This window comes from Neocloeon triangulifer, unplaced genomic scaffold (genome assembly GCF_031216515.1).
Source record: "Neocloeon triangulifer isolate White Clay Creek 2 clone unplaced genomic scaffold, ASM3121651v1 ptg000003l, whole genome shotgun sequence".
Classification (NCBI taxonomy): domain Eukaryota; kingdom Metazoa; phylum Arthropoda; class Insecta; order Ephemeroptera; family Baetidae; genus Neocloeon; species Neocloeon triangulifer.
The window spans coordinates 2,443,237-2,467,459 of record NW_026775546.1 but is presented as its reverse complement, the minus strand read 5'-3'; the positions used below and the strand labels follow the sequence as shown (position 1 = coordinate 2,467,459).

General features: G+C 34.1%; 2 protein-coding genes and 1 non-coding gene across 4 annotated transcripts; all 3 read right to left on the bottom strand.

Moving 5' to 3' along the window:
* Positions 1 to 4,247: 4,247 nt before the first annotated feature.
* Positions 4,248 to 4,320, bottom strand: Trnar-ccu (transfer RNA arginine (anticodon CCU)). The gene has a single exon. It is a non-coding gene; the product is annotated as a tRNA-Arg (tRNA).
* A 3,452-nt stretch (positions 4,321 to 7,772) lies between these two features.
* LOC132192904 (uncharacterized) lies at positions 7,773 to 10,196 on the bottom strand. Of its 2 annotated transcripts, XM_059613122.1 has the most exons (10): positions 10,169 to 10,196; positions 9,999 to 10,101; positions 9,631 to 9,948; positions 9,522 to 9,574; positions 9,084 to 9,119; positions 8,806 to 9,033; positions 8,567 to 8,744; positions 8,445 to 8,515; positions 8,281 to 8,392; positions 7,773 to 8,232 (listed from the first exon to the last, which is right to left on the bottom strand). In XM_059613122.1, the coding sequence occupies exons 1-7, from the start codon at positions 10,190 to 10,192 to the stop codon at positions 8,640 to 8,642; spliced, it is 867 nt and encodes a 288-aa protein (XP_059469105.1). In that variant the 5' UTR covers positions 10,193 to 10,196; the 3' UTR covers positions 7,773 to 8,232; positions 8,281 to 8,392; positions 8,445 to 8,515; positions 8,567 to 8,639. The 2 variants fall into 2 exon arrangements, with proteins under 2 accessions (XP_059469105.1, XP_059469104.1); XM_059613121.1 differs by having other exon boundaries at positions 9,999 to 10,191.
* Positions 10,197 to 22,388: 12,192 nt separating this feature from the next.
* On the bottom strand, positions 22,389 to 23,980 carry LOC132192569 (lactosylceramide 4-alpha-galactosyltransferase-like). Its single transcript, XM_059612587.1, has 3 exons — positions 23,840 to 23,980; positions 23,297 to 23,775; positions 22,389 to 23,242 (listed from the first exon to the last, which is right to left on the bottom strand). Exons 2-3 carry the CDS (start codon positions 23,696 to 23,698, stop codon positions 22,625 to 22,627), a joined length of 1,020 nt encoding a protein of 339 aa, XP_059468570.1. The 5' UTR covers positions 23,699 to 23,775; positions 23,840 to 23,980; the 3' UTR covers positions 22,389 to 22,624.
* Positions 23,981 to 24,223: the final 243 nt, after the last annotated feature.

Sequence of the window (24,223 nt, the reverse complement as noted above, 5' to 3'; positions counted from 1 at the left end):
CGGGTGTCACTCGCGACATAAACAACTTCCGACACTTTTCTGCTGGACCTTGGTGAGCATTATATATATTTTTTCCATTATTTCTCTCGTCGACCCGTGTCGACATTGACAGCGGCTTTCCGTGTCATGCGAAAATCTCCAGCCAGCAGAACGAGTTTCGCTTCAATTCAAGTCATCCCGAGCGAAACCAGCCCTAAAGCGAATTGCGGAAATTCTGTCTGGGAAGCTGAAATAATGATATTTCTAAAATATTTAATTTACCAATTTTCCACCTTAAATTATTGTCTTTGCTCCGGTTAAAGTGGATATTTTTCTTGCCAGTGAAAAGTTTTCATTGCGCAATAAAAACAGGGTTTCTGTCTCTTCGTAGTTTGGTTAGAGAAACTTTATGAAGTTCTTTGTATCAAATCGCAACACAACATCCAATTTTATTTCTTTCCAGAAAGAGTTGTCGAGGGAACTTTTTATCAAACTTGACATTGCGAAAATTTGCTGTAAACACGCCAAATTAATTCACAATTCCCCAGACGTGAATGCGAAACCCGACAAGTTTGGGACGAAAGTAGAAAAAATTCTTGTTTATCAGACAGGCCAAGGCTACGCAACCCGCGCGACACTCTCGCCGCCCCGGTTGCATAATCTGGCATTGAAAGGGGCACTCGAAATTTGCTCCGAGATTGGATTCAATTTACTCGAGTGATCGGTAAGCCTCAAAAATGGCGAATTGTCACGATTATCTTTTCTTATTCGTACTCGTTATTTGCACAAAAGGTTTTATTCCGTCAGCGTCCACAATCTCACGCAGCACCAACTCTTTGGTTCTGCGAGATCGATTATTGATGATGCGAGAGAGCGAGAGCACAAAGCCGCCGAGAAAGAAGCACAAGCCCATATTTCACTGTTGCGTTTTTGGCCGTCGCCGGCTTTTGTGGCTTTTGAACAACACGCACGAGGGCAGTGCGAAAAGTGCACGTGCTTTTGATGTCGGTGAGAATGATGGATGTGTGCAACAACCCTTTCTACTTTGGAAGAAGACGAATATGCTGCAGCCTAAAAACCCTCTAGGGCATAATGCAGTTAACAGCTTTCCACTTCGGATCGTTACTCCTTTTAAATTTCAACCAGCCGGTGCTCTGCATTTTTTAATGTCTTCTCCAGAAGCATTTTTTCAGTGGTAAACTTCATATAACAGATTGATCACCAAGCTAAAATTAAATATTATAATTTTGTCAGATGATTGAATCAGTCGTAAAACCTTAAAAAAGGTAATGAAACCTTTAATCTTTTTATAAAATAATTACATAAATACCTGCGCAAAAATCTCCGATCAATTTAATTTTTACATTCATTGGTATAAAATTTCTTAATTTATTTAAGATCGCCGTAATAAAAATAAAAATTTATACTTATGGATTTTGAAGAAAAAACTTTGAAAGTTTAAAAAAAAATTTATTCTAGATGAATTAATAATTCTTTTAAAAATTATTTTAAATTTCATAATGGATTTGAACTTTTGATATATAGCTTCATGGCAATCATTGATTTTTAGCGGTGATTATCCTTACATCAAGCTCACATGTAATTCAATCAGGCCATCTCACTGAGTCCTAAACTAATATTGTTGTGAAAACAAGTGTTCGCCAACACGCGTTACACTGCCTTCGGAGCCAACTACCCTTTTGGGAAATATGTTCAGCCAATTAACCCCAAGTCTGACCGAATGTTTGTTATTGTGTGGACAGCAAAAACGGAGCCCAACTTTCTCAAACGTGCGGTTTTGAGCTCTAAATGACAAGCACGTAGAAAATTATTTATTACATCGATATAAGCGTTCTTGCTTCAAGGAGGTCAATTTTCGTTATTCGTAAACACCCTGAATTTTCTCCTGCTAAATTTTTTAATTTAAGTTTTGAAAAGAGATGTTTATAGAATGAAAATTTTCTTTAAATTTATTAGCTTTATCAATACTTTATGACTATGAGATATATTCTGAAAGCTCCGATCTTCTTTCTAACAAAACTAGTTCCATGTCCCAGATGTAATTTTCAAGTGAATTTTCCAGAAAATTTGATAATTAAATAAAATTGGCTTTTTGTAGCTCTCAATGGATTAGAAATAAATTTTAATTAACAAATAAATAAATAAAAAAACATTAAAAAATCATCTCTTTTTAAATTTTAAATAATTTTTTCCCATTTTACCAAACTTAATAAAAAAGGAAATATTAGTGAAGTAATTAATGATATTTAAGTCAGTTTTGAAGCTTTTAATTCAAATTAACCGGTTATTATACATTCTCGCTTTATATATTTTATTAATCCCCTTAAGCTGGTTCAATTCGGTAAAAGGCTGCCATCAATTTCCTGTACAATCGGAAATTGCGGCCGAAGAAATTAATTCTCAACAGGTTGATTGGGCTGACATAATCCTTTCCCACGCTCTTTCGCTTCGATTCGCCGACTCTCACGGCAAAATCTCGCGTGCCGCTGGAAAAGTTAATCCAGGCGGATAAGAACAAAAGACCGCACCTGCCCTTTGTATATACCTGTTGCCCTCGACTCATTTTCCACACATTATGCCCGCTCTGCTTCACCGAGACGGCGTCGAGTCTATGCGTGTGCCTAACTTGATTAGGTGCATAGCGACACCGATTACGGCGCCCTGGTGGATTTGCATAATTAAAGGCGCGCACACGCGACTCGCCGTTGACATAGGCGAGCGCACGTGTGACTCTTTGGGCGTTGTCCCTTAACGCCCCTTAAGTGGGCGAAAAGTTTGAATTGAAAATTAGGTTTAATTTTAAAAGTTTCTAACCAGAACGTCACGGGAGAAATTCGGCAATTGCCACTCAAAATGGGATGACGTTTTCGTCAAGTTAAAACAGGAAAAGTTTTCACATGGAATTAAAAATTAAAAATTATTATACAATTAATTTTCGTTAAAGGAATAACTCTTATAAATTTTTTAAAACTTTGTGCTTAAATTAAGACTAAATCCCTAATTATTAAATTAGGTTTTTTGAATTTAAAAATGACTTAAGTAATTTTGCCGAACCTGATAAATTCTGAGTTGTCACGGATAGTGGAAGATTAACTTTTAGCTGGCTTAAACTAAATTTTTATTTCACTGTTGCTTTTAATGTCTAAATGAATTATCATTTTGAATTGTTCGGAGGCATAATATATTACGGAAAAATTTTGACCGATCATTTCTTAAAAGTAGAGATTTTCAATTAAATTTAATTCATGCAATGTGTTTGAATTATAAAAGGTAACTTTTTTGTTGAAATAATAAAAAAAAAATGTTAACTGGAAGAAAGTTATAACTTTAAAATTTTTACATCAGGAAATATAACTGTTAATTATGAAATACTAAATTTCAATCCAATGCCTGCAATGTTAAATTTTAATATTGTCTAAATAATTGGTTCATTTTTGCCGATTTCTGTATACAGAACATTAGTTGATATTGGTAGTTTGATCGCTGAAACCAAATGGGATGCGGTGCCTGGCAGAATTCATCAGTCCAACCACACATTGCCATTCAATGCGGTTGGAATTCGAGGGGCCAGAGTATGATAATATGCCAGCAATGTTTGCTTGCCCACCAACTGATGTGCTTTTGTATTTGAATTCTACGGTTTTGTTATTTTTGTTAAATTATATCAGCTCACAACTGCAAATTACAAAGAGATCGCAGATTTCTTTTTTTCTTCTTTTCGGCCTTTCGTCCTTTGTGCTTGCCGCCCACGAGTTTTGTCATCTTGTTATTCGCAGCCACACACAATAAGTGAATTATCAAGTGGGAAATCGTGTGGGTGTGCTTGAGGAGAGGAAGGAAAACTTTGAATTCAAAGTTAGAAAACGTGCTGCGAATTGGGAGCTTTGAGATTCTTTGATGATTACGACTAGAATGGGTTATCTCTTTGAACTCCTTTGTTCTAGAAATACATATAATACTTTTTCTTACAATTAGTTTTAATCCAAGCTGTAAATGATAAAAAATTTCTCTTAAATGATAGGAATGGTGAATTTAGCGATTTAAGGCCACAAACATAATTATTTGAGGTTAGTGAAATTTTTAATTTATAAACTGATCAGCTAATCTGTCAGTCAATTTTTTAGAAAATTCAAAACAATAATTTTTCTAGATTTATGTTTTGACTGCAAAAATAATTTTAATTTTTCCATTCCGTTGCAAATTTGTTTCAATTATTTTTGATTTGTGTTATTATTAAAATGAACTCTTACCCCTGGTGGGACTCGAACCCACAATCCCCGGTTTAGGAGACCGATGCCTTATCCATTAGGCCACAGGGGCGTACAATTAAAATGTGGCCAATGAGCTTACAGAGCATGCCAAAAGCATCCCTATGCAATGAAGCATCAAACGAGGTATTAAATATTTTCACATCTTTTTAACCCCCAAAAATGATAATAATAAAAGATGAAAATTATCCAAGAACCATCCACATATTATATAATTATTATGCAAATTTTGAGGTAGTAACTTTCCAGAACAAATTATGCGCGTAATTACTGGAGCGACTATAAAACGAGTTCATTAATTTTGCACTGGTTTAAACATAGTTGCAATGCTGGGCACGCTTTTGAACCGAGAGTAATTAGCTTAATTAGAATTGTAATGGAAATTGAGCAATACAGCGACGATGCTTTTTATTGCGAAAACTAGGCCAGAAAATAATTCTTGTGCTAACGAAGGGCGTGTCTTTTGTTGGTGTGTAAGGGAATGAAATGGGTCGCGCGATTCATGGAGTGGAAAAAATAAACATGTTGTGTCGCCATTGAGCAGAAACTCTAGCGGTGTTGATGACGTCCGTGTGCAATTTTAAGGACGATCGTCCCACTGCGTGCGGAATGTGTACAGTTTATTTATGCATGCAGCCCTGTTGACGCTTCACACACATTCGCAGTAAATAATTAAAAAAGCGTGCTCACACCGCTCGTTCGCTCAATGTTTGCCGCGCGAAAGGACTCGCTGAAACGAGTAGCACTTGTCTTGTTTTTGCAATCACGAGAGTGTAAAAATATCAGTGGAAACAGCCTTTAAAAAAATTAATAATGATGAATTTCATACGAGGACGCGCTAAAACTGCCGATCGAAATACAACATGGGTCGATAATTTTTTCAATGATAACCACCTGTCCATAGGTCACCCCCATGTGGTTAAAAAAAATCCCAAAAATTTTTTGGAATTTTTAGAATTTTTTTTCAAAAAACTCAAAATTTGAGTTTTTAATTTTTCTATGAGAGATAAAAACTTCTAAACAACTTTTCTAGACTAATTTTGCAACGCCCGACAACTTTTCAATGCTGACCAAACGTGTACAAACACGTTTAAGGTCACTTTCAGACAAATTTTGACTTTGACTGAAATTTTCGAAATGAACGCCCCCTTGGATTTTTTTGCAGGTATAGGGAAAAATGTAGCCCATCTAATTTTGAATCGATATGGTGATTTTCAAAAATATATTATTTTTTGTTTTTCTTTAATTAAAAGGCGAACAAGTAAAAACATTAGATTTTGGCTTTCCTAGTGAGGAGTGAAATCTCGGAATTTGCTTCAATCGTCCGATTAATTCTCGCGCTAAGAATTTACTTTGAAATATAACTTTTCTAGACGTATTTTTAGTTTTCCAACAATTTTTCAATAGTAACCAAACGTGTACATACACGTTCAAGGCCATTTTTAGACAAATTTTGATTTTAACTGAAATTTTCATAATGAACGCCCCCTCCGATTTTTTTGGTGGTATAGGAAAAATTGTAGCCCATCTAATTTTAAATCGGTATGGTAATTTTCAAATGTATATTATTTCTTGTTAAAATTATTTTAAAATTAAAGTAAACCAACTCCGACTATGAGCGTATTTTCAGCGCTTGAAACGCACAAAACCTAATGTTTTTACTTGTTCGCCTTTTAATTAAAGAAAAACAAAAAATAATATATTTTTGAAAATCACCATATCGATTCAAAATTAGATGGGCTACATTTTTCCCTATACCTGCAAAAAAATCCAAGGGGGCGTTCATTTCGAAAATTTCAGTCAAAGTCAAAATTTGTCTGAAAGTGACCTTAAACGTGTTTGTACACGTTTGGTCAGCATTGAAAAGTTGTCGGGCGTTGCAAAATTAGTCTAGAAAAGTTGTTTAGAAGTTTTTATCTCTCATAGAAAAATTAAAAACTCAAATTTTGAGTTTTTTGAAAAAAAATTCTAAAAATTCGAAAAAATTTTTGGGATTTTTTTTAACCACATGGGGGTGACCTATGGACAGGTGGTTATCATTGAAAAAATTATCGACCCATGTTGTATTTCTATCGGCAGTTTTAGCGCGTCCTCGTATGAAATTCATCTAATGCACTTTCCTGGAAATATTTTCCGCTGCTACGAACCGCTAAACTTCACTTTCCACTCTTTAAAGTTACATAATTTGTTTGTAGGACAAATTGTTTAATAGTATTTTTCAGCTAGCAATGAAGTAAATATAAAAATCAAATCGTTTTAAGTAAAAAATTTAAAATCAGAAGTGAATTTTGTCAAAAGAGACTACGATCAAAAAAATTTTAAAAGACAAAAAGAGTTTTTTAATAATATAGTTTTACATATTTGCTTCACAATTATCACGTAATTCGCTAAGATCTCTTGCAATAATGAACTTTCGATGAGTGAAAAACAAATTTAAAATTTACTTGAATGTTTTGGCCAGACTAAATATTTCTGAAATTATCTTAATCAACTTAATGTTTGGAATTTAATTGAAAAATGATAATTTAAATTGAACTTTCTTATCAGCGGAAATGTACAGTTATTAAAATTCAATAGTCATGATGAACTATTTTTCTCTCACATCTTAACAGAATCTCAAATAAAATTGGTACTAAAACCTGGTATGAATAAATAGTATGATAAATTCGAAATTTTTCTGAATGTGACATCAGAAGAAGCATCTACTTTGCGGCGCAGTTTTCTCTAGGAGGCTCCACAGCTAGTAAAAAAATCATGCGTTACATTGTCCAAATTGTATTTTTTATTTTAATTATAAATATTTGAAAATTTAAATCTTTTTCCTTTCTTGTCATTGCAACAGCCGGTTTAGCTACTATTTTAGAAAACTTTTAGTCCAAGAATCGCAATTTTTCCATTTAATTTTTTTTTTACCAAATACCAATAAAAAGCTTTCTTGAATTCCCAAAAATCTTGATATCAAGCGTATCCATTATTATTTATTAATGTAAATGAAGCTTTAAATGAAAACTTTAAAAAATCGTAAGTCAAGTCCATGAAAAGATATAGATTCTATTGGCTATAAAAATTAAAAAAGATATTCAGTATATTAATATATATTTGTATCCCAATTACATGAAAACAAAAACATCAACAAATTTTATTATTATTTTTTCTACTCATATCATAAAAAAAATTGAAATTGGAAAAATGAGCAGAAAGGGTATATCACAACTAGCATAGGTCTGCTAAAACGCCTGACATGAAAAGAGACACGGCCGCCGCGATGAACATATAAATATTTAATATGACAGATATTAATTAGGTTAATTAGTATGTCAAAAGTAGAAAAAATTTATATTTTTTTTTTATTTTGTGTCAAAATTAAAAGTTTTTAGTCTTGTTTGTATATCCTGAAACTATTTTGTTATGATGTGTCCTAACGGTGCTTAAATTATTGGGTGTGGTTTTGCTTTTTGTAAATAAACTCCATTAGGAGCATTTGATTGAGTTTTACCGGCGATATTTTTTATTACAAGGAGCTAGATGGCTACTCACATCATGCATAATTAAAGAAAGGGTGCGTAACGGTTTGTTGAAAGTGCATGCATATAGTTATTAAGAAAACACCTCTTTACTTGTTTTCTTAACTGTAATTTTTTGAAAATATAAAAATATGTCAACGTGAGGTGTAACAACACATTTCAACCAAGCCGTGTTGTATGAAATCACTGTAATTATTGGCAGGCGAAAGCAGCTGATGAATTGGATTGATAGCTAGACAATGACAAAACGTAAGTTGTGCCATTTGAAAGGACCAATCTTTTAAGCATATAGACTTCGGGCTCGCATCCCATCAGTGGCATTGTCACATAGTTGTTCTGGTACAGTGACGGATCCAGTGGAGATTTAGTGTCACACCACACTTCTTTTGAATAGTCTAAGGCCATAGCTTCGGATATGTAGATGTAATCAAAGTTGCTAGCTGCCAGTTTAAAATTCATATTAAGTTTTCAAAAATACTTGAATTTACATAGAATTGATGCAGTAGAAAGGACAAAATCGTTCAATTCGGATGAATTGCGGAATTCGATAGGTCTCATTCCAATTGAGCAGCAATACCCATAAGGCTTCACATTACTCGTCTGAAATTTGACCATATTTAATTTGAGGGAGGCAGTTTTTAATTTAGTTTACATAGTTTGTAAAAGTTGATACGAAAATTCGTCTATTGGCAAGCTTGGTCCAAATTAAAGTTCCAATGGAAGCTGCATAATTTTTGTTACGGAAATGAGTGAAGAAAAACTAAAATTTAATACTGCGATTTGTGGTGGCCAATTCATTTTTCAGCTGAACCTAAAGATTACAATTTTTTTGTTTTACAAAAAATTATTAATAAAAGCAAAATAATATTGGTCCAACAAAGGCATTGCATGTGTACGTGGATACCGTCTGACACGATCTCAAAACTGGTACGCACTTAATCGGCGGAATGAGCTGCGTATAAATTTACATCAGTAATGTTTATTTAGAATAAATTAAGTTGAAAATATCTAACCACGACTGGACTTCCTTTTCCAACGTCGACCATTTTCTGCGTGACGTTTGGAATTTTTTCCACGCCGCAGTCGTAAGTTTTGGCGGCCAAATCACACTCATCAGTGCCGTTTATCGAAGAGCACTGCAAATAACCGTTGAAGCCCTGGTCCAGTTCACTCGGCGAGTCCTGTGTCGCGATCTCCATCAATTGCAGCATTTGGATCGGAACAATTTGGCCATTGAAAAACTGAAAAGCAATTATGATGAAAGATTTAAATATATTATTAAAGAACTCACCAGGTTTCTATCCTCTCCAATACATTTCATGAAGCACTGAAACAGTCATTTCAAATTTTTCAAATTACAATTGATATTTTACTGAACAGGTTCAAAATTCTATTTATGAAAAATATACAATTCGTGTCGGTTCGTTTTTTCTCTCACAACAGGTTAATATTAAAGCAGATGCAAAATTAACTTAATTATCTGAATAAAATTTGCAAAAATCGTTTATAATTTCTCTTAAATATGTCATCATGAATTACAAAACTGAGCAGTTAGCGAGAAAAAGTGATAAAAAAAGTATTTGTAAATTTTCAACGTATTTTCCGGTGCAAATTTGCCTGAAGAATTCATGCAAAACATCAATTTCACACTTCAAATATAAATAGCAAATTAATTTTAAAAGGATTTAGAAAAGCAATAATACAAAAAGCGAGCAATATTATTTGTTACTTTGAGCTTTTGCGTATAGTTTCTAAAGCCAAGGAAGAGCAAATCGATGTCAGCTGTGCACAAAAATTGTCAGGTGGCAGAAAATATTGTTGTAATGTAAGATGCATACCTTGCTTGATTTTCCACATCTCCATGCACTCGGCTTGCATGATGTCCAATACTGTGCCTTTCAGCTTGCCTTCGCACACAAAATTTCTTTGCTCGGAGCAATTGGAAACGGCCATCGCCGATAAAGCATCGGTCCCGTTCCTGATGATCTCCACGAAGACGCACTCGCCCTTTTCCAAATTGGGCTCTCCGCTCTTCCAAGAAGTCAGGTTTTTCTGGGCAAAATTTGAGCCTTTCGAGCACCAGGAGAACTTTTCGTGACAATCGCCGTTTGTCCCTGATGTCCAATAAGCGTTATTTTGGATAAGCAAGGCGTATTCTGTGTTTGCATCGAAAATTATTAAAAGTAAAAATCATAAATTCCAAAACCTCTGATGCGTTTTGTCAAGCATTTATTCTTCTCTAGCGACTCAAGTGACAGCAATGACAGTCCCATGGCATTACACGATTTCCACGCAGACGTGAAATTTCCCTGTTGGTAAATTAAAAAAAAAAGATGCATTTTTTCAAACAGATAGTTATAGTAATATGTATGCTACCTTCGCATTTGAAAACATGTACATTCGACCACAGGCCGACACCCACCCGCCGTACTGGTACAAGTCTGAAAGTATTAAGTTTTCATTATTTTTGTTTTTCATAATAAAATATTTCATTCCCAAACCTTTTAGCTCCCCATTGACGTCAAAAAGTCTTTGCTGATGAAAATGAGTAAATTAAATAAATTAAAATAACCCTTCTTGCTACATGATACAAATCAGTAGGAACGCAAGTTTAGTATTGATTATGAAAAAAATTAAAAATTGACTACGCAGAATTAAAGAAATTAAAAATTCACCTCAAAAATTTATATTTTTGTAAATTTAGATAATTTTATAATAACACAATCCTCAACCATTTTGAAATTTATAAATAAATACCATAAATTTGAACGGTAATATTTACATCTCTCGGTGTAAACATGGGGCACGTTGGTTGCAAACAACTTAGTTTTTCAACGTCCTTCGGCTTGGCCTTGATAAAAATGTATTTTAGTTAGAGTATTTCTTAACTCTTTTGTAATTAATTCTAACTTCGCATAAAAAAATGAACCGACTCGTGCAGTTTCTGTCTGTAAAAACTGATCCAGTGTCATTCAGAACGAATCTGAGATGTGCGCACTCCTCTTTTCCACCCTTGTTGTCTGGTTGGCCATTTTCCCACTTCAAATCGTCGCTCAGGGGTGGAATTTCGCCTTCAGGGTCACACCATGACCACTGACCTTCGCAACCCTGCCTCGTTCCCGCTGTCCAGTAGTTGAAGTTCAACTTCCCAATGCCTTGATTATAATTTTGCATCATTTTAATTTTTTTTTAAGATTATTTACTCTTGACAATATTCTGCAGGCAAAATTGTTCTTCGTAGGTTTCAAATATTACCGGTGCCATCCCTAGGCGGCAGCACATGTTCCAATTTTCCTTCCAAGTCATCTTAAATATTAATTGAAATGGTAAAAATTATATTGCATGTTTTGTTTCCCAGACCGGTGAATTTCCAAACAAATATTTGCTGCCGCAACTTTGAGTCCAATATCCATACGAGAGAGGATCTTTAAAAACAATTTTTTCTTAGGTTTCCATCAAAAGTTTAAAAATACCTTTTAATTTTTTATTAGCGTCAAATAGAGAGGCCTGGAAAAAGTGTTTAAATCCTTTTTATTCCTTAATAGGATAACTTTCAATATTTTACGTCAGTGTCGCAGCTGGATGGGCAGTTTGGTTTTTGACACTCTGGCTAATATTTTATTTTACTTTAAATATCAGGCTATTTCATTAAATTTTAATAAAGTGAACCTCACAAATGTACGGAAAGGTTTTCTGACAGTCAACGTGCTGCAGACCTTTGGTTTCAGTGTTTGTCCGGTTGAACTTGAAGAGCAAACAATGGTCTGTCGTTTTGTTGGTTGCCGTCGCGATCGACCAGAATGAGCTATTCGCACTTGGCAAAAATTCCGATGGCAGCAAAGTGTTGTTCAAAGAGCACCAAGTGTAAACCTTGGAATCTTCGCAAGGGTCGCCTTCGTTGGCGCCGCTCGTCCAGTAATTACTGAAGCTCGGATTAGCAATTACTAAATCTAATTAATTAAATATTTTTGTCATTGCTCGATAAATTAATTCAACAGAAAAGCACTTTTGAACAAATACAAGAGGCCCTGGAATTCGCGAGGGTTGTCGATGGACAACAAGCTTAATTGTTTGGCCTTGCAATGCGCGGCCGCAGTCGAAACAGTTACCTAGAATTCATTGGAACCATTTCATTTTGTGCTATTATATTTCAATACCGATGTCAAGCCTGCAAAATAAGAGCGACCGCCGGAAGTGAACGTAGCACCAGCAATGGTGGAAGCTGCGGATGTGGCACAATATGCGTCATATATGTGTTACATGTGTTAATTTTTTACATAATAGACAAAAATTTTAATTATTTAAACTTCATCAAAACATTTAAATTAAAGTTCTAGCTTTTGAATTACAACTGACTTACGATTTGGCGTCTTGATATTGGCCTGTAAAAAATTGCTAAATTTGCTATCATATAGCATAATTAATGCAATCATTGATTACCATTTGACCGAAACTCTGGCAGCTCCACTTGGAGATGCAGGGCTGCAATATTGACGTTGTATGATTCACATGCATAATTTTTCGTTATTACAGGAAGAGTGGCGGTTGTTGTCGTTACACTGGTGGTTGTTGTAGTTAATGCATTTGTTTGCGCCACAGATGAGATGCGATTTCCCTCAACGCTTGGATTGGAAACTGGCGTGGGGCGGACAGAAGCTGAATTAGCAGTCGAAGATTGTGTTGGAGAATTAATGCTGGATGGTTCATTTGATTCTAACTGCGTTTGCATGGTAACGAATGTATATTATTATTATTATTATACTGATTTTATAAATAGCAGTAAATAATTATTCAAATTTTTATAATTACAGTTGTAATGGTAGGCTGTGAAAATAGTGTAGTCTGCTGAATTTCTGTCTCACTGTCGGTTTGAGTTTGGGCAGGATCGCTGAAAGATGTAGAGATTTGTTCTGTTTGTACAGTTTCTTCTTTTGTTGAAAATTGTGTCTGCTCGGTTATTTCCTGCCCCATTGTTTTGACTTCTTTTAATATTCCGGTGGCCTTTTTACCAAAATTAAGCAATTTTTTTAAAAGCCGTTATATATCGTCACATTCAGTAGTTTGGTGACCGTCGTTAATTTGGTCAACGCCGTCTTCATAAATTTCTTCCTGGATACGTCAGAGCATCTTCTTTTGCCGCAGCATCTTATAATCGTCACTCTTTTTACATTTTTGAACCTCGCAGCCACTATCCCTTTTATGTTAAACTACCTCTAATGTTTGTTATAAAAAACATACTAGCTGATGGTTTTGCGATTCCATTCCTCTTCTTCGCGTTTATCACAGACTAAAAATTGTTAAAAAATTGCATTTTCCAAGATAAACTTATCTTCGAAACATGAATATTATTTATCAGAATAAATTTTTGAATCAAATCTTATCATTTAAATATTGTTGACAAGGACTGGTGTAGAATTGTTACCAAAACAAAAATTGCAGCAATTATGATAAAAAATGTGGCTCTCATCATGCTCAATGTGCTTGTCCGTGGAAGTTTCCAAAATACAAACTGCAAATAAGTAAGGTCTGATGCAATCAAGCACAGCAATAAATTTGCTTACGTTCTCTTCCTAGAATATTGAAAATTCTGGTCCTGTTAACAAATAAGCGCCGACTATGTAGTAGATTGGTTTCCCCTCAACTATACGTACGTCAATTCCCAAATTACATTATTGTTTTTGTGCTGTTCTCTCTGCGCAGGATGTTTGAAGCATTGGTCGTGCTGAATTTTTTACCATAAAAGCTCTTTATTGTATAATAACTTTAATTTACACGTTTATAATTTCTGTAATTCTCAAAGGCTTTTCCATCGCATTATAATTCTTCTTTTTCATACTTATTCAGGGCTCTTCACTCTTTAAACTAAAAGCATTAAAAATTAAATATATCAAATAAAATAGTTTCTCCCAGCTGCAAATTCTTTTGAAAAATTATGAACGTCTTCATTTTGAAAAAGGATTTGTGTTTCAAACATGCTTTGAAATTTTTGAAGTAAAATAAATAATTATGAAATTGAAGAAACCTCTGTGCTGAATTGCTAAATGTTTCACCTAATTTTTTTGGAGTTAATAAAACATAAAAACTATTTTAGGAAGCTAAAGTAGCTAGCTAAGATGAATTCAAGTTGAATTTTGACGTATGTAATATAGTATTTTAAAACTCCTTATTGGCATAGTCAAATCAACAATGGTGGTTAAAATTTCAAAAACGCAAAAATTGGTTCCTATTTATTGTTGTTAAGACTTGTTTTGACTATGCCAATAATTACTTAATTATAAGGATGGACTCTTCCCTTTCAAATTATTTCTGTACACCAATGGGAAAAGTGAATTTAATAAGAAATTTTTTTTGTACAGTAATTAACTGAATAGTCATTGATCAATTCAATTAAAGAAAAAAAATATTTTCCTTATTAAAAATAATCTGGTCGAATTTATTTTTGTTAATGTTTGCAGTTACAATTTTTCACATTATTTTCATAGAAATGCCAAATAAATGTGTTGCATGATATTTGAACTATTTTTTAATTCGGAAAATGTCTTGTTTTTCTCTACGTTAATAATTTTTTCCATGAAATTTATTTGACGGAAAACCACTCTTCACTCACTTGCCTCCGAGACTGACTGACTGAGTAATAACTCGACTGCGCGCCCACCAGAGAAAGAAAAAAATTAAATAAAAAAATTGCCAGCGGATGCGGAAATTTTCAAAAGAAGTCTCGCGAATTAATGAATCGACGCGTGCTCGTTGGTTCGCGGCGCAATTAGTGTTTGGTGAGTAATTAAGCCATTCACACGTTCGCCTTCTCCTTCCTTTGCATTTTCAACTCAAATAAAACTCGGCGCGTATACCTGCGGGGCCGAGCCGAAATTAATGACTCCGGATTTGAATCTCTCGTGTGATTTATGCAATACGAACGTCCTTGTTTACTTAAGTTGGTGAAATATACGCCATTCTCTCATTCTCTTCTAGGCGCAGCTTTAAATCTTGAGCTGAGAGAGTGATTCATGCGAGCACATTTAATGGGACCGTGCGCTGGAAATTTTTGCAGGTGGCATTGATTGAGTGGAAAAATTGGAGAGAAAGTATGATTTATTCACAGAAGTTTGTGGCGAATGTGAATATTTAGAAGAGAAAGTGTAGTATAAAAATTGATTTTGGATTTTGGAGCTACAGCTCTTTAGCTGAGAACTGATTCGTGGTTGTTTTTTAAATTTCAATATATTTTAATTTTTCTCTTCTTACCTGGAAATCCATCATATTTTGTTCAGTCAGTCATATTACAAAATGAAACAATTAAACAATGAATCTAGACTTAATTAAATTAATTTGAATTATTTTCATGTTTGACTGAAAAAATTAGCTACCGCTAAATTTGGTAAATTGCTACACAAATTTAACAATTGCATATGAAATATAATTGATAGAAACATTGCAGGATTCAAAGATTTTGATGTTCGAAAAAAAATTCCATCGCCCAAATCTGCAACTTTCATTTAGTCTGAAATTTTAATTGGTTTATGAGGGAAAAGTAGGTAATTTGATCATAATCAATATTCATAAATGTTAAAATAAGTCCTTTTTGCAACGCCACAACGTTCAATAGAATAAATTAACTGGCAATCAATAAATTAATTTTCTTGCTGAAAAATTTGTTTTCAAAAACTGGACACTAAAATTGTGATTGTAACAATTTAATTTTATTTATTTACTCCCAATTAAAAATAATAATAAAAAGTCATGTTTGTTTTTGTTGGTCGAAAAGACTGTGTTATCACTTGGTCAAATAATTAGAAGCTAAATTAAAAAATTCCAATTATGTTGTTTTGAGACGATTATTAATTTATTTCGATGCGCCGCTATGAGATGAATTCCATGACTGCCACTTTCAAAATAACAAAAATCTTTATTTCTTCGAAACATCTCAGGAGATAATAGCTTTCAACTGAAAGAACTTTGAAGTGCTTAATCTCTTTTGAAACTTTTTCAATGGAAACGTTGCCCAATCTGGCAAAGAAACTCTTTGAAATTCGCCAACTTTTAATCCGCACGAAATCTCTCATTCGAGGGTAAAACTTTAAAAAAGCGCACGTTTGTTAAATGAGGGCGATGCAAAATTTATTTATTGCAAACACAATGTATTCAGAACGTTGCGGTGGCAATATTGCAGAGAGATAACAGGCATTGTGCTGCAGACGTGACTGCCTTCTTATCGCCGCGCCTCTCTCTTTTTATTGTTTATATGCTCGGGCTGGCTGGCACAATCGCAACGTTTTGATAACGGCTTTCGTTCGCTCTCTCGGAGAATAAACATGCATACATGGTAATTGAAATGTGCACTGTTTACGCTTTCAAAATGTGTTTGACGCGACAAAGAGGCTGGTTAATTAGTTTTTCGTCGAGCTGAACAGAAATAACAGCGATATCAGCACAGTGCTTCGGTGCAAAATTTTGCATTTTAACGCGAGAATCATTGACGACGAAACGGCAAGAGCGATTTTAGTGTAATGTTTACGTAATTACCATCTCATTGCTTACTTTTAGTAAAGATTTTTCATAACAAATCGATAATCTCGGGTTTTAAACGAAAAAAAAAGAAATTTTATTGATCACAATTTTCAAATTGACAATATTTTGATTTGGACAAAAACAATATTTTTTAATTTTGGTTTATTTTTTCTGTTTAGCAAATAAATGTGGGAAAAATTAAGCATATTTAAGCTAATTATTTGTTACTGAATATAAAAAAATCTCAATTTATTTACTTTTGGCCCGAAATGAAAACTGTTAAGAGAAATGTAGCATTTTTTACTTTCAGTAAATGTTCGTTCCCCTTTATCCAGCAGCTTTAGAACGAAAGGTTTTGCCCAGATGGCAGTTAATTTCTCTCTTGGTTGCAGATTCTCTGCTTCAGTAAGGGCCAACCCTGCGGGAGGTTCAGATTCAGTGATATATAAACTCGGCCCCTTACTTTTTCGCGAATAATGAGCAAAACCATGGCAACGTCAGTTAGAAATTGATTTGCCTTTCAATAACTGTGAATAAATCATACACGGAATTCAAACACCCCTCACCAAAATTGATCCGTTTTTAACATGACAAAAAAAAATAAGTATACGTATTTCCGGAAATTTGGAATCAGCTGTCAAGCATATTATTTTATCCTTACTAAGCATAAGCGAAAGGTACAAAAAAACATGGTTTGAATTTCGAGAACACTTTTTCGTTTTTCGTGTATGTATCAATGTTTTTTTATTTTAAATTTCAGAATATATTATAAAAATTTTTAATGCCAAAGAGCAAATGAGTAATTAAGGAACATAAGATGATTGTTGAATAATTTCCAGAAGTCCGTTGTTTCAATTTTAAACCAAAATTTTCTACTCGGAGGCACTTTGCATAAATTTAACATGAAAGTCGTAAAAGTAAATATAAATCATTTTATTTTGGACTAAATTAACAGTTTCGATCCATGAGTACAAAAATTAGCAAAAATCAAACAATCAAATGAGTTGTTTGACTGATTCATTGTTTCTCATTAGAGTCAAACTGCTAATTTAGGCTAAAAAAGGAGAGCAAGATTTATACTTTTTTATAATTTTCAAAAAATTATAAGCAGAAATTGTAAAATCATAAGCAAAATTGATCGCCCAAGAATCTATTTGTATCGGTATATAAATAATTTAAAATTTATAATTATAAAAAGTAGATTACAAATAATTTACTGGTATCAGCTCAAAGAAATATTTAGTGATTTAGAATATTTCAAAATATTGGCCTATTGCCATTTTTTTATCTTCAACACATTTTATACAAAGGAACATAAAGAGAAGATGCGAAGCCACTCTTTCTTATAAGAGGCAAATGGCAGTGAGTGTTTTTTCCTCTTCAACTCGCAAATTACACCCTTGTTTTGCAGCCGGCATATTCTTGCAGAGAAGACGGACGCTTTTTGCTGTGACCTTGAGGACCAAAGTGCCGGACAAAATATTTACCCCGAGCGAGAAAAACGGCCCGTTCGTATTTATAGTCTGGGCCTAATGGCAGCGCGAGCGAGGGCCCCATTGCAGCAACGCGCAGTGTCGCCGTTTGTTTTCTTTGGACACGCTCCGGCCTTTTTTACACTTAACCCCTTCCCTCCGATAATGGATCACGTGGGTTCGAGGCAGGCCGAGAGCAACAACCCTCTCCAGCGAACGGCCACTGTGTTTGTCTTGTAATTTTATTCATTACACACGCCGGCGCGCAACAAATTGGCGTGCGCGTCTAGTATAAAAAACGGCTCAATTTCAAGGTGTTCTGAGCCCGGGTTTACTTTATTGGCCCCAAAGGGATTCCCAGATAATGAGATTGCGACAGGTTTGTTTAGGGAAATGAAGATTCAGTGTTTCGGGTCAAAACTTTCGACTATTTTTAGGCGACATTCATGAACTTTGATTGTTTTATAAATGAAGTTTAATCGGTTCAATCAAAGTCGGCGTATTTGAAAACTAAATTATGTAAATTTTATTCAAAGATATTTTTGAAAAAGTCCTTCAGAAATGAACTTTTTTTAATTAAAATTGTACTATTTTCATTTCATGGAATCTAGTTGTTTGCTAATTATTAAATTGCGCAATCTTTTTTTTTTAGATTTTTATTTCTTTAAAAGTTTTCTGTGAACTTTAGCAAGCGTTTCTAACAATAAAAGCAGTTCCACGAATCCAGTTAAGCAGAGTTAAATCGCCCCGTGGTGGTCGCAATTCTGCAGAAAGCAATCACATTGGCGAAAGTTTGACGCTAAGTGATGGGATTTATTTCTTCTCAAGTCAGAAGGAACTCATTTTTCTTATAATGAGAACGCTGCTGGTTGAAATATTTTTTATAAACTCGTTGCTTTTCACGAGCTCGGCGTTCAATTATCCGCCTGTCTATTGCAAGTTGTTTCTAAAGTGAGCAACTTCTTAATAAGTAGGTCGGATAATTAATTTATAATCTGATTAAAAATGTTCCATTGTTTCAGCTGAGCTTGGAAAAATGGATTTCTAGTAAATTACGATCACAAAATGTCTGCTTCACGAGTAGATCATTTTTTTCTTATTGAAATTAGCTTTTCTAAGTCGAAATTCTCTAAAATTTATTTAATTCATCAATGGGTTTACAATTATAGGCATAAATTTAATATATGCTGTTTTATTAAAAAAAAAATTAATATTCTTGGTACATTTTTAGGAAATCGATTTTTTAAGTTAAGAATATTACGAAAAAAATATCCTATTTTTAATAGAACTTTTATGCAAAAATCAAATTATTTAAAATATTTCTTTTCTACTTTTAGATTTAAATTTGCAATTTTTATTAAAAATAATAATAGCAATAAATTTGGAAAATCTGGCTTTTAGCGGTTTGATAATTTATTTATACATTGATCTTTTTTATGTTTTTCCTACAAACAAGATTGAAAAATTTAATTTAAAAAAAGCTTATATGCTACAAAAAAATATCATACTTCCTTTCCTTGCCGATTGACGTCAAGTGTCACAACTTCCATCTCTGAATTTGATATTTTGGCATAAATTGCGATTCCCCCTGACAGCCGCCATTTGTGTTGCAAAAATTAGATTTCTGCCTGATGCTTCCCTACCCTAATATGAAGCACCATCTGCGTCTCTCCCCGTTATATTGAAATCGTTTGCGACAAGATCGATTTTCGCGTTAATGTCCCGCTCTTGTTTGGTCTTGCTTGCTCTAAAAATAAATACCCAGAAGGATTTTACTAAGAAATGAGCAACTACCATGAAGGAGGAAAGGAAAACGCATTCCGCTGAATGCGGGAAATCACAATGTGCAGAATAAGACAAAAGAGGCGGTTTGCGCATTTATCTCCGCTCTTTTCTCTGCCTCAACTTTTCACCACCAACGCTCTGAAGAGAGAGAAGAACTAATTGCAAGTTGTTTTCCTCCTCAACAGTTTGTACTTTTACGAACTATATCCTCGTCACAATCAGCCCTGGATTAATGAGAAAAGTTCCGAGTTATATAAATCGGAGCGTTTTTACAAATGAATAAAATCTAATTACAGTGAGTGTGAGCTGGATTTAAGAAAATTTAACTTGATATGAGGATTCAGAATTTATTAAATTTTATTTTAACTGTGAAAATACGGAATATGAAGGTGATTAATAAATAATTAAATTTCCAAAACCCTCTGCAAACTGAATTAAAGAGAGACTGCTGGCAATTAAAAAAAAAGCTTCATTATATAGCTTTCTTATGTTCTTAAATTGGTGTGTTTTGAAGGAAATATTTCATTTTTTGAATGAATATGAGAACTGCTTATTCATGAATTCACAAATGCATTTTTTTTTAATATTTATTTCCTGCAATTTTTAGCATTTTAATGATTGAAAATTTTTCAAGCTTGAATGTCACACTCTTTATTTAATTCAATTTCATTGCTTTCAAAGCTCTTTGAGATATTTCCATTTTGAGATTTGCTTAACATACTTTATTAAAACATTTCTCCATTTGCACATTAAAGGAATTACTTTCTTACTGTAGAAAGAAATCGAGTGAATTTTACTTTGATGTTTCTTCTTGATTCCATCCACATCTTTGCAAAAAATACGCTCGTTGAATTTGAAAACAAGATGAAGGTGTTTGAGAGGAAATCATTAAAAATTCAATTGCGACACTCAGCAAATAACAAACTTTGAGAAGAGGAGTTTCAATGAATAAGAAAGATCTCATCTCACTCAACATACTGAATTTCTACACTACTTTGATCTACACCAAGGCAATATTCCAACATAAATTATTACATACAAACGATGCAGTTTACGCAGCATACAAAGAGGGTCAAAATATCACCCTTCCATTTCTGTTCATAATTAACGAGGTGTCCAATTTCATAATTGATGGGGATTCTATTTTTATACTCTTGACTCATATGTTAGTTTTTCCCTTTCCGCTCGCGTGCTCGTCCCCATTATTATCAGAGTTGAAAAACTCGCAGAAATTCTCAACCATAAAACTGGCCTTCCTTATATTATATTCTCTCCCGGAGAATTCCAGCATAAAACTAGCCATAAAATGGTCTGTTGGGTATTCTCCCTGTTTTGCTGATCGTTATTTATTGTGTCAACGCCAGAAGTTCGGTGTAAAGGGAGCACCCTGTCGTGCTCATGAAGAGGCATAAAACCGTTGGACGGCCGCGTAAATTTTATCAGGGCCATTTTAGCGGGCTTTGCAATAATTTTCCTAGCGGGCAGTAAAGTTGATGTGATTATACAAAGCTTATCGCATTATTTAATCAAAACTTAAGTACGCCTAAAATTTCTTTATTATTATACAGAATTTTAATGTTTGCGGCGTTCGTGTTTCAAAGCAGTTAATTAATTTCAGATCTTTGTAGCAAAACTTTTCAATTATAGTCCAGAAATAAAACGCTCCAATCTCCAATTCTTTTTATAAGCTCAAAAATTTCCAAATAAAATTTACAATTACTCTTCTTCGTTTTGCTTGAGGCAGGATTTATTTTAATTTCGTTTTTGTTAATGGAGTGAAAAATCTGCCACAGTATTTCAACGTTTTTATTTTACCATTATCGCCGGCAGTAACGATCTTGCTCGCTTTCAAAAATGATTTATCGCACAGTTCACTCTTCACGTTGATGGCGAAAAAATTAATGCACCGTTTGTTGGACCTGTTTGCACAAGTGAATTTCGGCGGAAAAGAGCAGGAGCGGCGGAATCGATCGCGGGCGTTGCCTATTAATAGCCTTTTAAAAGTAAAAAAATAAAGAATCATCGGCGCTCGGCAGAGAGCGCGAGAGATAATTTATGAAAAGGCGCCGGTGGGAGTCGATTGTTGGCTCGGTATGATTGATGTCTACCGTCGTCGGGGGCCTTTCATTTTTTAAACAAAAATAACATCCGCGAGCGTTCGTCCAGCTCGATATCCAGCCGCGCCGCGTTTCTTTTATTTTTCCATCTATCTTCGTTAGATAAACATTCTGGGGCGCGATCACCGCCACGCGCCGACCGGTGATGGACAAACGCGCGAATTAATGCAAAGGTTAAAATAACACCGACGCATTTATGTGTGGCAAATGGTGGAGCTGAATTAAATCCGATTCAAAAATTATTTAAAAATAACTGTAAAAATCCTAATATTTAATTTAATTTTATGAATGAATTTAATTAAATCGTTTAATTACTTTCAAAATGGTTTCGATAGAAAAAGTATTAGAAAAGTAGAACGGATTTTATTTTTATTAAAGTAGAACCGCGCAACTTATGTATATTCAATATTTCATGCGTTTGAGACTTTAAATGCCAAATTATTTTATAAAAGCCATTCTCTTGAGTTAGTTCTCCCGGGATAAATCTAAATGGAGAAATCTTATCCCGCTGTCCTAGATAATAGTTTTATTATTAAAAATAGATTACGTCAAATTACATTTAATAAAAAAATTTAATAAATACCCCGAGGTCCATTGTTATGTTTAATTTGTCTTTAAACACCGATTTATTGAATTGAAATTTACTCCATTGAAGCCAATTTTCACAATTTAGGGAATAGTGTATACTAGAGAGGATTAACTTGCAAGCATTCATGAAGTTCAAACTGTTTATTTTTTATTAGAAAATAAGTTCACTAAAAAATCGGTTATTATTGATTTATAACCAAGAAAAACACAAAAATTCAAATTTTTAATATGAAAATAACATGTTTTAAGTTAAAAATCATGTCGATTGTTAAGGTTCTCAAACACGACTGTTAAAGCAACTTAAAAGAATAAACCAAATCTTTTTATTCATGTCTTTTATCTCTTCAACAATAAAATGGCTTTCAAAAGAACTCGTCTGCCTTATCAAACGATCGTGGACAAAATTTCCTAGCGGCAATGGCATATGGTGCTATGGAATCTTTCCTCAGCCTCAAGTAAAAGCTATAAAAGTGCCACAAGTGCACACCGAGGCTCTCATTCATCATTGATTCCGTCAACTCTCCTTTCGATTCGTCAAAAAAATCGCCGTATCTTACTGGACTGATGAAGTTGCGATCCAAAAATTGCACTTCACCCACGTGTCTGGTCACTTCTTCCTCGACCGTGCCAAAGGTGGTAACGTTGAGGGTTGGCAGCGTCGAGTTTGAATGAAGCGGGATGTATTTTTTGCCCAACGTTTCCATAATGGTCTTCAAAAAGGGGTGATTCCTCTGGAAGCCCATAATGGGATCCTTAATTCGGTCTCTTTTGGTGTCGGCGATCAGAAAATTTTGCAAATTTATATAAGAGTTGATGTTCTTAAACAGGAGAAAGTCGAGGTCCATGTAAACGCCGCCCAGTTTCCAAAGAAGACAGAGACGCAGGAAGTTGCTCAGGCGAATCTCTTTCACTTCAGTTTGTTTTTCATCTTGGAAAAGTGTTGAGCTTAAAATCCCTTCTAGAGGCGTTCCTTTAAAAACCTGTAAAGTTTAATATATTTGAAAATTAAAATATAAAAGTATTCTACTTTTTACCTGTAAATTGTTAACCAAGGCCAGGATTATATTTTTCTTTCTAGAGAGAAGTTCTGTCAATGCAGGACTTTTTATTGGTTTCATTTTCCGTCCATTGTTGATAAAGACGAGAATAATTTTCACGTCCGGGTTGAAGGAATTTAGGGCTTCAATGGAGCAAACTTTTCTCGCGTCTAGTTTGCCCTTATCGGTCGACTCGATGAAAAACACAACTTTTTCACCAAAGATTTCATTGAAAGCAGCGGGGTTGTCTAAAAAATTTGTCAGGTCCAACATTTTGTGTCCACTTCTTATATCCGCAAAATATAGACTGTCACTTTTGTCAAACATAAAAAAATAATAAAGCCCAAAGAAAAGGGCGACACAGAGTGGTAAAGATTTTATCTTTTCCTCTTTCGTCATTTTTTTTCAACGTCAAAATCGGTCACCGATTATCTTTGCATCTAAAAAATAACTGCTCCACTGGTTTCGGCCACCATCTGATGGTAAGAAATAAAAACAAAGTAACTTAATTGTATAATTTAAATTTAAAAAAAAACTTACCTATTTTATGTGCTCCGCACTGCACTTTGCTACAAAGGAATGAAGTATCTTAAACGTATTATTTAGGGCAGTGCAAGCGCAGTCTTCATTTCTCAAAGTCGCTGCGGCAAATGTTACTCAGTCAGCGCGATTTTCCGTGCTCTTTAAAAAAAGAATGTCAATTCAGCGTGTTCCTTGTCTTTCTTGAAATGTAAACTCGCTAAGAAAGTTCATTGTTGTTATTTAAAGAATTCTTACCTGAGGTCACTGTCATTAAACTAACAATAAGAGCGTAAATCTAAGGAAAAAAAATATTAAAATGGGTCAATCTAATTTTTTGCTTGGTGGTTTTAACGTATGGACCAATGCCAATGTAATAATAAACAAATCGTCACTTAATAAAAT

Coding starts and splice junctions, on each gene's coding strand:
- LOC132192904 (XM_059613121.1), bottom strand. CDS start 10,131: ATGCATCTTTTTTTTTTAATTTACCAACAGGGAAATTTCACGTCTGCG. Junction 9,949..9,998: donor CTTGACAAAACGCATCAGAG/GTTTTGGAATTT, acceptor ATGCAAACACAG/AATACGCCTTGCTTATCCAA. Junction 9,120..9,521: donor ACTATACGCAAAAGCTCAAA/GTAACAAATAAT, acceptor TGACTGTTTCAG/TGCTTCATGAAATGTATTGG.
- LOC132192569 (XM_059612587.1), bottom strand. CDS start 23,698: ATGACGAAAGAGGAAAAGATAAAATCTTTACCACTCTGTGTCGCCCTT. Junction 23,243..23,296: donor CCTTGGTTAACAATTTACAG/GTAAAAAGTAGA, acceptor TAAACTTTACAG/GTTTTTAAAGGAACGCCTCT.